This window comes from Nannobrachium achirus (assembly GCF_963921795.1).
Source record: "Nannobrachium achirus genome assembly, chromosome: 15".
NCBI lineage: Eukaryota > Metazoa > Chordata > Actinopteri > Myctophiformes > Myctophidae > Nannobrachium > Nannobrachium achirus.
In genome coordinates this window covers 14,221,457-14,235,326 of record NC_137822.1, presented here as the reverse complement: position 1 = coordinate 14,235,326, position 13,870 = coordinate 14,221,457, and the positions used below count along the sequence as shown (strand labels likewise).

Here is a 13,870-nt window from a genome sequence, read left to right as displayed (position 1 = left end):
GTTGTGAGCATGTAGATATTGTAGCTATTTTGTAGCTATTTTCACAATAGAACAGTGTTGTACAAAAATGTAATGCCTCAACTCTTAGTGCTTGTCAGGGTGGGGGGAGGGATCCCCAGTTAAAATGTGAATATTTTGGGGGTCGCGGCCTGAAAAGGTTGAGAACCACTGGTTAGAGTGTGAGTGTGGCTTATTGTTTCCACTGTGTTGACATTTTGTAGACAGCCTGTTCAGCGCCATGCCGCCCAGCCTGGTGGACACCAACAGCTCACAGCACTCGAGTGGTGAGCACTGGAGCACCTCTTACTTTATCTGACCGTATTGTGTGTGTGTGCTTTTATTAATTTTGCTTCCACAGTCAAAATGAACGGTTGACGATGGCATTGGTTCCTACATCCCATTAGTCCGAATTAGGGATGGGACGATATGAAAATTTCATATCACTGTTATTGTGATAAAATAAATCACGATTCACGATATTATCCCGATAATCAAAATCCATTATCCTGGGGTGGAACATTTGCCAAAAAAATAGCCGATCTACAAGCTCACAACGCGTCTCAAAGACATTTGATAGAGTGAAAAAATAATTACCAAGTACGTATATCAGTGATCAAGTACGTATATTACAAGTAGCCTATATTTTACCAATTATAGAGGGTTTAAGTGGTACCGGATATGCAGCTCGGCAAATAAAAGGTGAATTTGTCCCAGTGCATGACGGAGGATGATATCACGATAAATTAAATCTCCACGATACGATTATGAGTGTTTTTTATCACGATAAACGATAATATCGCTTATCGTCCCATCCCTAGTCCGAATCTGGTGAATGTTAACCTGGTGAAAAATACTATGCCTAACCCAAACCCTAAACCTCAGTAAACCTAACGCTAAAACCTAACCCTAACCAAAGTAGGACTAATGAGATTTGAACTCCGGACTTTTACTACTTGTAACAGTATTGATACTTTTACTTAAGTAAAACATTTGAGTACTTTTTACGCCGCTGCATTTTTCCATTTGTTTGGAAATGTTCTACATTTCAATACAGTTTACAGTTTAGGCATTTAGCAGACACTTTTAATCCAAAGCGATTTACACTAAGCAGGTAATACACATCACTATAATAAGCAAGATAATATGTCAGTGCATTAACAACAATATAACAAATGGATAGGAATATCAATATAGAAAAACAATAACACAGGTAGACCCCTCACCTAATCAGTAAAAAACTTCTAAAACCTAAAAATGCTTCATGTATGGTCATTGAGGGAAGGGGGTGTGTTACAGTAGTGCAGGGGTCTTCAACAGGGGTCCGGGACCCCTAGGGGGTCCTCAGAGTTACTACTACTTAATACTACTACTTTTTTATATTAACCACTTGAACCCTAGCGTCCATATTCTGAGAACTTTAGCAAAAAATAGCAGCGAGGCCGAGGCGTTGTGAGCTTGTAGATCGGCTATTTTTGGCAAAGAGCTTTGGTGTAGAGGAGAAAAAGAGCAGACTAAGTACAGAGTGAAAGGTCAAGTGTATTAAGTATTGATGGTTCAAGTGGTTAAATAACTGAAAACACAAATTGACATGAATCCAAAATACACTGATGATTGTGCTGTCAAACAATGAAACTATATGGAATCTATGAACAGGTTGTGGGGGCCAGGGGGGGTCCCTGCTTCATCTTTCTCTCAACTAAAGGGTCCTTGGCCTGAAAATGTTGAAGACCCCTGCAGTAGTGCTATGGGTTTAGGTGGAGTCTGAAGAGGTGAATCTTCAGTCCACGGCGGAAGCTAGGGAGTGAGTTTGTTGTTCGAAGTTTAACAGGGAGTTTATTCCACAGGTTGGGGGCCAGGAGGGCAAATTGTCTAGGACAAGCCATACAGCAATGCATAATGCAGGGTTCCCACGGTCATGAAATTCCAGGAAATATTTTGAAATTAGATTTTTTTTTTCCAGCAATGGAAAAGTTTTGGAATTGATCAAGGGTCCTGGAGGTCCTGGAAAAAATAGCTATGCATTGTCTTTGGTTATTGATTTTGTTAATACCTCTGAAATGACAAATTAAACATTGGCCAAATTGTCAAATATTAGAGGCAGAAATTGTGAAAATAGCCGATCTACATGCTCACAACGCCTCGCAATTTTCACAATAGAAACGTGTTATACAAAATTCCTCAACTCTTAGTGCTCGTGATTATTTGGGCATTGCGCATAGGAGTAAGCGACTTGTTATTGAGCTGAATTATTGTTATATAGTCCTGGAAATTGGGTTAAATATTCAAGAAAAGTTTTGGAAATTAATTGGTAAAAATGTGTGGGAACCCTGTTCTAAGTGTAACAGGGAGTTTATTCCACAGTTTGGGGGCTATAGGACAAGCCATACAGCAATGCATAATGTGTACTTGTGAATACTTGAGTGTATACAGTGTGTACTTGTGAATGCTGGTAGACCAAGTGCTTGTGCTTCCAAGCAGCCTCACTGTTCTCTCTCATCCTCACCCACAGGAACTCAGAGCCCCCTGGTGGGCAGTTCCTTCACTACATCACAGAGTAAGTCCAACCACACCCACCTTGCTCAAAACAACACGTTTGCCTGCTACCTCTTTTTCCATGTCAACTTAATTATTATTATTTTTTCTTCTCCTCTGCCTTATTATTTTGTTCGTTGACGTATTCTTTTTTTCTCTCGTGATCATTTTCATTTGGTGCTTCTGTCTTGCTCAGTTAGCGCAGGGACAATTCAGGAGGACAAGATCTGGTTGTATATAAAATAAGTTATAAAATAAGTGCTGTTGCGTACACCTGGAAGGTTCTTTTGTGTGCTTCAAGAAAACACAACAAGATTATGTGTATTTTTAAGTGTGTAAGATTAAGTGTATTTGCAACCATAGACTGCGACGGAAAATTGCCTGCAAAACTTGCTGATGAAAAGCATCTTATATGAATGCCTCTCGGGAAGGAAGCCCAACTGAATGCCATACTGTATTTTTTGTCTGGCTTCATTTAATAGTTTTAAAATTCCCCCTTAACATGAAATATGGGCTGTTATTTTCGTCTTAGTCATTTAAAATCAAACGCATAACAGGCAGCTGGAGTCGGCCTAGATATAGCAACAGCTTAAGCCCGATTTATTTACTTTGTTGCACACTGACGTTGCGTGTGCAGTAAATAGCAGATCTACAAGCTCACAGATCTTCTGTCTCACATTTCTATTCCTAATTAGTTTTTTTGTTTTATTCTGAGCTCGATTTCTTAACATCTAATTATCTGACACCGTTATTTATGGTCATGTTCATGTTTGCTCTTCATCGTTGCTGTCCGGCAGAAACCTCTTAACTCACTGAATGCTAAAAACGACTAAAACGTCGTTGATCTTTGTTGCCAAAAGCGTACTTGGCGACCTTTTAATTAATCAAAAGTTTTATAGTTCATAATCTAATATTGATCGCTAAAAAGTCACTTCACCGCCGTACTGTATGTGTCCGCGACGGGACTGATTTGCGCGACACTGGCACGCAACTACGGGTAAATCGGGGTGTAGGCGAGAGGGAGATAAAGAGAGAGCACCCCACAGGCTGCCTGTGTAGTAGCTTGACCTCTGACCCAGAGGTCCTTGTGTTGTCTCTAGAACCCTTCACATGTGGCGCCTGTGGCATCCAGTTCCAGTTCTACAACAACCTGCTGGAGCACATGCAGTCCCACGCTGGTGAGTCCCACCACTCAGGGCCAGGGACATGCTGGGCCCCTGATTCAGCCCGGGAAAAAAAGAGTTGGAGAGGCCCTCATTGCGCGCTATAGAGAGAGATCTCTCTCTGTAGCGCTGCTGCTGCTCAAAGATTTGCCATTTCAGATCATGACAAGTGACGAGCCAATTACATGAGTTATATTTTGCCGTTGTCGGGGGGAAACCTTGTATGTCCAAAACCGTTTGTTTTGTATTTATCATTTTAAAAAATTATTTAAACTAGTGAAAACAGCCGATCTACAAGCACACAACGTTGTGTGCTTGTAGATCTGCTGTTTTCACTACTTTTGTGCGACGGCCTTGTATGATGAAGCAGGGCTTTGCTTTGCGAAAAAATGTATACATTTGAAACTTGGAGATACGAGGTTTCTGCCCGACAGTGACGATTTACTTTGTTGGCCGCCCAGCCCCCAAAATGGAACGAAGGCCGACATTTTTTTCCCCTAATGGCCGGCCTGCTCAGGGCTGACCTTCTCAAAACGTCTCAGTGCCAAGGACGACCCCCCCCCCCCCCTCAAATTGATCTTTATTTGCCCGTGGAACATTTGAATATATTTTGTATAATTGATTAAATCGCACCCCTAGGTGAGTTTACTGCACATTGACCCATGTTAAGTTGGATAGAGAGCTAGAAATCAAATGGGAGGCAGCAGTTGGAGCTATAGTCAGAGTAGTTAGCTCTTTTATTTGGGAGGTTTTGCATTTGGTTGGCTTAAAATGCGTTGGAGACACACAGTAACAGTTGCGAGGGAAAGTTAGCAGACACACTTGATTCTGTCTCACATTTCTATTCCTAATTTGTTTTGTTTCTTTCTTTCTTTTTATTTTTTTTCTCTCCACTCATATTCTGAGCTAGTTTTCTTAACATCTAATTATCAGACGAGACTGACACAGTTATGGTCATGTTGGTGTTTGCTCTTTATCGTTGCCGTCGGGCAGAAACCTCTTTAACGGCCTACTTAGCAAAACGGCAAAACGTAGCAGATCTACAAGCTCGAAACACGGTGCTTTTAGAGCTTGTCGATTTACTACTTTTGCTATTTCTTTTATTTGAATCCTGTAAAGCAGTGGTTTTCAACCTGTGGGTCGGGACCCCCAGGGGGGTCTCCAAATTATTTTGGGGGGGTCCCCAGATGATTAACTTAATGTGCAACATTGTTTTCTCACTCAACAGTAAACAAACCACCATAAAGTTTAAGTGTATAGAGGGTATATGCACATTTCTAAAGTTAACTTTTAAGGACTTTCTAATACATCTAAAATGACAAATTAAACATTGGCCAAATTGTCAAATATTAGAGGCAGAAATTGTGAAAATAGCAGATCTATATGCTCACAACGCCTCGCAACGCGAGGCGTTGTGAGCATGTAGATCTGCTATTTTCACAATAGAACTGTGTTATTGCGACCGTAGGTCGCATTTACTATCAAACCCTGCACAAAGTGTAAGTAACTCCGTCCGTCCGTCCCTCCGTCGGTCTGTCACACCTCACACGTCACACTCTTGCCCTGCTCATATCTCCGCAACCGTTGCCCCGATCCATGCCAAATTTTGCACACACGTTCCTTACCTGCCAAACTACAACCTCCAAGGACCCCCGGAGCTCCAGGGACCTGGGGGACCCCCAGATGTAAAAAATGACCAAATGTGCTAAACTGACCAAATGACCACCCCAACGGGGCTGCTCACGGGGAATTCCCGGGGACCACCCACTCCTGGTGCTCCAGAATGGATGCAAAAGTGGTGGCGCCCCCAGTGGAGGACCCCCTACACTGCAGCTCACATAAAATGCCGTAACTCCGGCTAGGAGCGACCGGGACAGCCGGGGCCGGTACCTATTCGTCCGCCTTGCCGGCGCGGAGACCCCACCCCTCATTTCTCACATGGCCCTCTTCTAGCGCCACCATGAGGCCGATTCTTGCAAAACACATTTTTGGACACTGCTCCTACAATTTTTGCCCTAAAATCACGCAAATCGGTACACAGTATGTCTACACTCATGTCATCAACATGTATCAGGAAGATTTTGGCAAAACACATTTTTGCCCTATTTGTAGAGATAAGTGACCTACGGTCGCTTATCTCCCGATTAGGGAGTCTTACTGGTAAAATATGTAATGCCTCAACTCTTAGTGCTCGTAGGGTGGGGGTCCCCAGTTAAAATATGATTATTTTGGGGGTCACGGCCTAAAAAGGTTGAGAACCACTGCTGTAAAGTAACAGTTTTGGACATAATAAGGTTTTCCACCCGAACAGAGACGCCATGTGTTCTGTGTGTCCCCCGTGTAGCAGACAATGAGAACCACACCAAAGGGGATTCTCCAAAGATATCGCCGGCCTCGGGTCACCAGGAGCAGCTGTGGAGAAGCTCTGGGGCCCTGGTTCTGCCCATCCTCACGTCCCAGGTTCAGGCTCATCATGCTCATCCCCAGCGCAATCACTCTCTCAACCGTAAGTACTGGAGGAGGAGTCATTGAGATGTCCAAAAGAATCCCCACTGGAATATAAGAAATAGAAAGAAAGTCCCCCCCCCCCCTTCTGTGTTGCCTAGAACTGGAGGATTGATTTTGGGGTTTGTATTGTAAAGTACAATGGTTGATAAACAATATACGCAAGCGCATCTTCTTTGCTGGATTAACGGCGGCGAAGAAGATGGTAGCTACGCGGTGGAAACCTCCTCATACGTTAACGTTTCGCCAGTGGGCCTTAACCTTTCTAGATATAGTATATTTAGAGCAGTCGATAGCAAGGTTACACGGAGCAAAAGAAGAAAACATTAATATGTGGTCGGACATTGCAGATAAGCTTAAGGCTATGATTCAAGAAATCACTATATAGTGGTAACAGCCTAGCACAGGCATGCACTATTGTACATTCCGTGTTGGTCCGGGGAAAGGGGGTGGGTGGGTTTTCTTTTCCTTTTCTTGTTTTGCTATTGTTTGTGTTTGTCTGTTAATTGCATTTTTCTTTTGATTAATGTTTTACTTTTTCTTGTTCTATTCATATGTATGTCTCTAATTTTATGTTATGGAAAATAAAAATAATTGATAACAAAAAAAAAAGTACAATGGTTGATGTCATCAAGTTGTACTTTACAACACAAACCCCCAAATCAATCCTCCAGTTCTAGGCAACACAGAAGGGGGGGAACTTTTTTTTCTATTTCCACACAACTCCTTTAAGGTATATTAACACATTGACCGCCATTTTAACATACCTCCGTACTCCCACCTGCCATTCGTCTCCATAGACTTCCATGTAATTGGGTGTGCACGGATCATGCACACCCATGCCTAGATAATGCACCACGTGTGTCCACATTGCTCACAGCTTTCAAACAAAAAAATCCGAATGGAAATCCGTTCAGGCATTCATGAGATAGCAGCCATTATGTTTTACACTGTTGTGAGCTTGGAGGTCTGCTACCTGAGTTGTATGGGGGTTGTATGGGGGTTAAACATGCAATTTCGCGATTGCTATCATGCCTACTCCATTTTTGGGGGTCAAAATTTTTTTTTGAAAAAAAATTTTTTTGAATTTTTTTATTTTTTATTTTATTTTTTATTTATTTATTTTTTTTAAATTCTCGGGACTATCGGGCCTGGCGGGGAAAGACATTGGAATAATCTCGGGACTATCGGGCCTGGCAGGGAATGAGTTAATGACATAGTTCAATATTGAAAATGGGTGGTCTTCCCTAGGGCTGGGTTCGGTAACCGCCGTACCGCCGTATCGCGGTATACCGCGGCCTACCGCGGTGTCAGGGTCCTTACCGCGGTCAAAAAAGACAAAAAAATAGGCTATTTTTATTGAGAACGAGCGAGTTTTAAAACGGGGGAGAAGCGAGGACCGCATGCGCTCCATGCCGCTCTGCTCTGGGCCGTGTACCACACGTTGGAAGCCGCCCACATATGTCACTCACACACACACAGTGCACGCAGGGCAGTAGAGTACGGAGCACAACTCTATGACGGAGCAGCAATGCAGCATATACTTTCTCTGTAATCCACTCGACACAAGGATGTTAATACATACCTTGTGTTGTGGCATATCTTTTTTTATTCATACGGATTACTGGCGGAGCGCGGGCCGCGTGGACAAAACCGAAAATGAAACTATTTTACTTTCTCCAGCTCCACCGCGTCGCACGTTGTGCTCCGTCCAGCGGCGCGTCGGCGATTTTATAACCTTTTCTGTCAAGTCTTGTAACTAAAACCTGTATATAGCAGCACTCAATCACTGTGATTTGAGAGTTGAGACGTGACGTGAGTTTACAGAATCACTGTACACGATCTGACTACCCTTCCTCTTCTGGTTTGTTCACATAGCTGTTTGTGTCTGAAAAGCCCAAGTAGCTAGCCTACGTTACTATGGTAACCCGACAGTGCAGATCTAAAAGCTCAGAACGCATCGCGGATGCGATGTGGTGTGAGCTTGTAGATCTGCTCCTTTGAAAGCCAGACCCGCTGTGCTGTACGGAGAAGTATATCTCGGGCAGTCAGGCTGTGTCGCCTCTCCACTGTGGAGAGGCGACTTTTGGGAAGATGATTGCAATATTTTGGCTTATCGCCGAACCTTAATTAATAGATACGGGGGTGCGGTAATTACCGCAGTACCGGCGGTAAATGGGAAGACGGTAATCGCGGTAACAAAATGTCCATACCGCCCCAGGCCTAGTCTTCCCCTTTAAGTAGTATCAATACTGCAATGTAAAAATACTCTGTTAGGGTGCACACACGCCAAAATACCTATGAGAGTGGAATCCGCATTTCGCCAATGCATTTCAATGAGAATGGAGTGGTTTCATGCCAGCAGAGGATTTCTGCAAAAAACGCTCAATTCTCATTGAAATGCATTGGCGGAACGCGGATTCCACTCTCATAGGTATTTTGCTGGGCACCTTTACATGTAAAAGTCCAAAATTCTAAATGTACTCGAGTAAAAGTACAAAAGTATTGGCATCAACACATACTTTAGTACCAAAAGTAAAAGTACAAAATGTTTGAAAATAGCAGATCTACAAGCTCACAACGCGTCGCATCAGATCGGCTATTTTCAAATAGCCAAGGTATAAAATAGGGCTAAAGTGGTTAATGTATCTTAAAAGTAACTAGTAACTGTTCAAATAATTATATTGGAGTAAAAGTACAATATTTGGAACCGAGATGTAGTGGAGTAGAAGTAAAAGTATTGGAAATTGGAAATACTCAAGTAAAGTACAAATCTCAAAATTGTACTTAAAGGAGGACTTTGTCACTTTTCAACCTATCTTCATATAATAGGTCCTCACTAATGTTCATAATAAAATTGCAAAAAATAATAATAATAATCTACTCGTCCAAGTCGCTTAGGAGAGCTGTAGGAAGTTCAGAAATCCATAGTCTTGGGCCATCATCTTTGTTTTTTTAAACAATATTTAAAAAAATATATTTTAGATTTTTATTATCGCGAGAACAACGGCTTCCACTTTAAGATTGCAACTTTTCATTAATAGAAAGCCTGCATTTTCTATTAGCTTGGATTCCCCATTGATGATGTCACAAGACTATGGATTTCTGAACTTCCCACAGCTCTCCTAAGAGACTTGGATTGAGTTGATTTTTTTTTTTCTTTTGCAATTTTATTATGAACATTAGTGAGGACCTATTATATATGAAGAAAGTGGTGAAGTAATCCTTTAAGTACATTGCTTAACACTTTCCATGCCAGGGCCAAAATGGCCCAAGGTCCCTGTGCCAGGATTTTGTATGTTTTTCTTTACTATGCAATGAAAAAAATTGGAAAAAAAAAGAAAGAAAAAAAAAGTTTTAGATCAGACAAATGGTTCCAGAGATAGAGCTGAATGAATCAAACAAAGTGTCCATCCACTAGAATGGACACACATTTTCTCAATCAGCTAAACGAGGGAGCCAACACACAAACAGAGAAAAGCATCTCTCTGAAAAATATTCCATTTTTATTATTTGGCACTGACGGGTTTTGCGATGATTCTCGTCTGTGGCATGGGAAGAGTTAAGTAAATCTACTTAGTTACTTTATACACCACTGATAAGAATCAGACGTTGTAAAGTTGATCTTCATCGGTCCTTTGATTCGCTGGGTGTGTTGGGAGGTCTCACTGCACCAAAGCCAACACATTGGGGGATATCGAATGTTGCAATGATTCAATCTATAAACATTTTGAAATTGGTGCTTATCTTGCAAACCCCTGCACAGATCAGGGAGTGCCACGTTTCTTGCACAGCCTGCCAGTAGGAACCTCCATGCACATGTTTTATATCGTTTTTTCTCAAATATTTACCCGAAGTTGTATTATGAAGTCAAAAGGAGGTTGGATTGCATGAAACCTTGCCTAAATGTGGAGTCATACGACATGGATGACTGACATTATTATGACTGGGTACATGAAGTCTGAGCTCCACATGTGAGCCACACCATAATTTAGCATGTTTTTTTTTTTTTTTTTCACTTGTTTATCCTGTATACCATGGGTCTTCAACGTTTTCAGGCCAAGGACCCCCTAGTTGAGAAAGAGATGAAGCAGGGACCCCCTCTACATATTATTGTATAAATGTGATGCAGATTTTCATCGATTTCATAGATAGATTCATAGACTTGTTTGACAGCACTGTCATCAGTCTATGTTGGATTAGTGTTTTTAGTTAACTTGACCTTTCACTCTGTACTTGGTCTGCTTTTTTTTTTACCTCTACACCAAACCTATTTGCCGAAAATAGCCGATCTACAAGCTCTCAACGCCTGTGATCCTATCACAAAGATTTGGTGGCCCCCCTGTCGTAACTCTGAGTACCCCCTAGGGGTCCCGGACCCCCTGTTGAAGACCCCTGCTGTATACAGTAAGTCCCCTCTCCAACAATTGGTATCCTGACTTGAAAATGTGTTTTCTGTTTACTAACGTGCCGGAGAGACAGACAGACCCTGTTACTGAACAAACACTCCATAGCAATGATTGTGTGAACGGCTCAGTGTGATGCTAGCCAAGGTCTTTAGGCCAAAGTTCTCTTCATTTCCATTTTACGGAAGCAGACAGTGCTGCCTAGTGCCTGCCACACTGGTAGAACCGGAAACTACAGGGAAAGGCTTCTGTCAAGGCAGAACAATGGCAGATCTACAAGCTCAAAACGTGTCGCTTTGCAATGTGTTGTGAGCTTCTAGATTGGATATTTTCAAATAGTCTAAGTATGTATAGGGCTGAAGTGGTAAATGTTTGTTTTGCAATAATAATCAAAATCTACAAAGTAACTAGCAACTAAAGTTGTCAAATACTTGTAATGGAGCAAAATATACTATATTTGCCTCTGAGATACACTTGCAAGATGCACTTGCTACACTTGCTGCTGTAATTTGACAGCTTAAATCAGCCACCACCCAATATATACGCAGTATATACGTAGAGCTATTTGATTCCAATAGTTTTAACAGACATATCACTAACACAGCTACACTGCTTTCAATACGTTATGCATCACAAAGTGTTAATCAGTTACATTCTTGACCTTTGACCACAGAATTGCACAATGTGCCAAATATTGAGTGGGCTATTGTGATTTAATTATGGAGATTAATGGGCTTGTGGTGCGACTCGATGATGATACAGTGTACCATGTCAGTGCAGACTGTGACATATACACACTCTTTACAGCAGTTTTTCTCACAATATGTCCCTTTACCAGAACATTAGCACCATTTCAGTCTTTAAATCCGCATTTGTACTCTCTCAGATTTAAGGGGAGCACACACTAAACAACAGCACACAAAAACAACAGCCCTCCATAGTCCATAGCGATCGTGTCTCCATGCACGCTGCATGTTGTTGTTTAACAAGGAAGGAAATGCATTCAGAGACAGGATAGAGGGGGTTGTTGTCCCGCCCCCTGTTTCTGGTCTCGGAACATCCGTATCCGGTTTCAGTGGGTAGTGCAGACTCTATAAAGAAAAAAGTTATGGTGGATTGACGATCATACTTTAATTGCTTTATAGCGATTAAAGCATATTGACAACTGGAGCAGGCAGTTCACCTGTAGTAATGTGCTCTTGTATTTTACCCTGCTTTCCCCATCCACCTTCTATCTATCCACCCTCCATCACTATCTACCCACCATCACCATCATCCATCATCCATCCACCCACCATCACCATCCACCCACCATCCACCCCCCCACCGTCTCCCCCACAGAGAACAACGGCCTACCAGAGAAGGAGCGGCAGCAGGTGGCCGAGCGCCTGCTGCGTCTCATGTGCTCGGACCTGAGCATGCTCAGCGTGCTCAACAGCAAGGACTTCCTCAAGCTGGCGCAGACCCTGGTGGACACGGGCGCCCGCCACGGCGCCTACTCCACCCGCGACGCCCTGGGCGGCAACATGAGCGCGCTGGCGCTGCGGCAGCTGCCCCGCATGTACAACCAGGTCAAGGTGAAGGTGACGTGCGCCCTGGGCTCCAACGCCTCGCTGGGCATCGCCGTCACCTGCCACTCGCAGACGTCGGGGCCCGACGCGTGCTACGTGCTCACCGCCTACCAGGTGGATAGCTAAGTTTAGCTGCTTTTTACTTTACCAGAGTGTTTCCAATTTTGATATAGTCAGGGTTCCCACGGTCATGAAATTCCTGGAAATATTTTGAAATTAGAAAAATATTTTTCCAGTACTGGAAAAGTTTTGGAATTGATCAAGGGTCCTGGAAGGTCCTGGAAGAAATAGCTATGCATTGTCTTTGGTTATTGATTTTGTAAATAACTCTGAAATGACAAATTAAACATGGGCCAACTTGTCAAATATTAGAGGCAGAAATTGTGAAAATAGCCGATCTACATGCTCACAACGCCTCGCAACGCGAGGCGTTGTGTGCATGTAGATCTGCTATTTTCACAATAGAACCGTGTTATACAAAATTCCTCGGGGGTCACGGCCTGAAAAGGTTGAGAACCACTGGCATACATTACCTGTCTTTGGGCATTTCACATAGGAGTAAGCGACTTGTTATTGAGCTGAATTATTGTTATATAGTCCTGGAAATTGGGTTAAATATTCTGGAAATGTTTTGGAAAAGTTCTGGAAATTAATTTGTAAAAATGTGTGGGAACTGGGAACCCTTTATAGTACTTTTTACTCTCAAGTATACTATTTGAAAACATAGTAATTTGTTACTTGTAGATTGTATATGTACTTGTAGATTTAGATTATTATTACAAAACATACATTAACCACTTAAAGGACCTACACCATGAATTTTCACTTTTTCTATTTTAAAACCTTTTTTTGGGGTCCCACTGGCACCTTCTATCACCTTCTAAGTCCTATTTCTGACCATTGTGTCTTTCTCTGGTTTTGGGAAGACAGAGATGAAAAGCTTTCCACGGGTTCTCAGAACAGTGCTGTTCTGAGAGTTGATCCGTGTGACGTCACACGGATTCCCGTTTTTTTTTTTTTTTTCAATTATTATTTTTTTTTCAAAAAAAATTTTTTTCATTTTTTTTTTCAAAAATCTTTTTTTTTCAAAAACTTCTTTTTCTCAAACATTTTTTTTCAAAACCTTTTTTTTTTTTTTTACTTTTTTTTTATACATAAATACAATGCAGGTGTTGTTGATTGTCTAATGTAGATTAACTTTCTGTAATGTCTGGTCTAGCAACGGTCGCCCTGTGTCATTTGACAGTAGGCCTATAACATACAACATACATAGGCCTACAGTAGGCTATAATCAGAGCTGCAACATTATCCTATTTTTGTATTGGCCCAATATTAACATTATTTGTTGTCAACGTGGGGTCCGGGGAGGAGTGAAGAGGAGGGGAGGGGTGGAAAAACCCCACTAGATGCGTCCCTGAGCAAACAGAGGCCGTTTTGGTATTGCAGCTGGAGAGCCTCATAGTAGAGCTAGAACAAACAAAAAGAATGGTCAGAGTGTTTGTTGAGGGTTAAAACCTGTCTAAGACTCAATTTTGAGCATATATTTATACAAAAAATATAGTTTTAAAAGCATGGTGTACTGTAGGCCCTTTAAGCCCTATACATACTTGGGATATTTGAAAATAGACAATCTAGAAACTACAAGCTCACAACGTATTGTAAAGCGGCGTGTTGTGAGCTTGTATAGATCTGC

At 42.0% G+C, this 13,870-nt stretch overlaps 1 protein-coding gene and 1 long non-coding RNA gene across 12 annotated transcripts in view; one reads left to right on the top strand and one right to left on the bottom strand.

Annotated features, from left to right (window-relative positions):
* LOC308299483 overlaps positions 1 to 13,870 on the bottom strand; it is a 711,129-nt gene that overhangs the window by 550,115 nt on the left and 147,144 nt on the right. The window lies entirely within an intron of this gene.
* Positions 1 to 13,870, top strand: part of znf618 (zinc finger protein 618) — a 114,077-nt gene that overhangs the window by 89,825 nt on the left and 10,382 nt on the right. For 8 of the 11 annotated variants that reach the window (XM_080743881.1, XM_080743879.1, XM_080743880.1 and 5 more), the window contains 6 exons: positions 222 to 284; positions 2,510 to 2,554; positions 3,633 to 3,710; positions 6,040 to 6,201; positions 10,488 to 10,607; positions 11,948 to 12,291. In XM_080743881.1, the coding sequence (XP_080600007.1) occupies positions 222 to 284; positions 2,510 to 2,554; positions 3,633 to 3,710; positions 6,040 to 6,201; positions 10,488 to 10,607; positions 11,948 to 12,291 (812 nt within the window). The remainder of the gene's footprint in view (positions 1 to 221; positions 285 to 2,509; positions 2,555 to 3,632; positions 3,711 to 6,039; positions 6,202 to 10,487; positions 10,608 to 11,947; positions 12,292 to 13,870) is intronic. The other 3 variants (XM_080743878.1, XM_080743873.1, XM_080743874.1) reach the window with 3 other exon arrangements.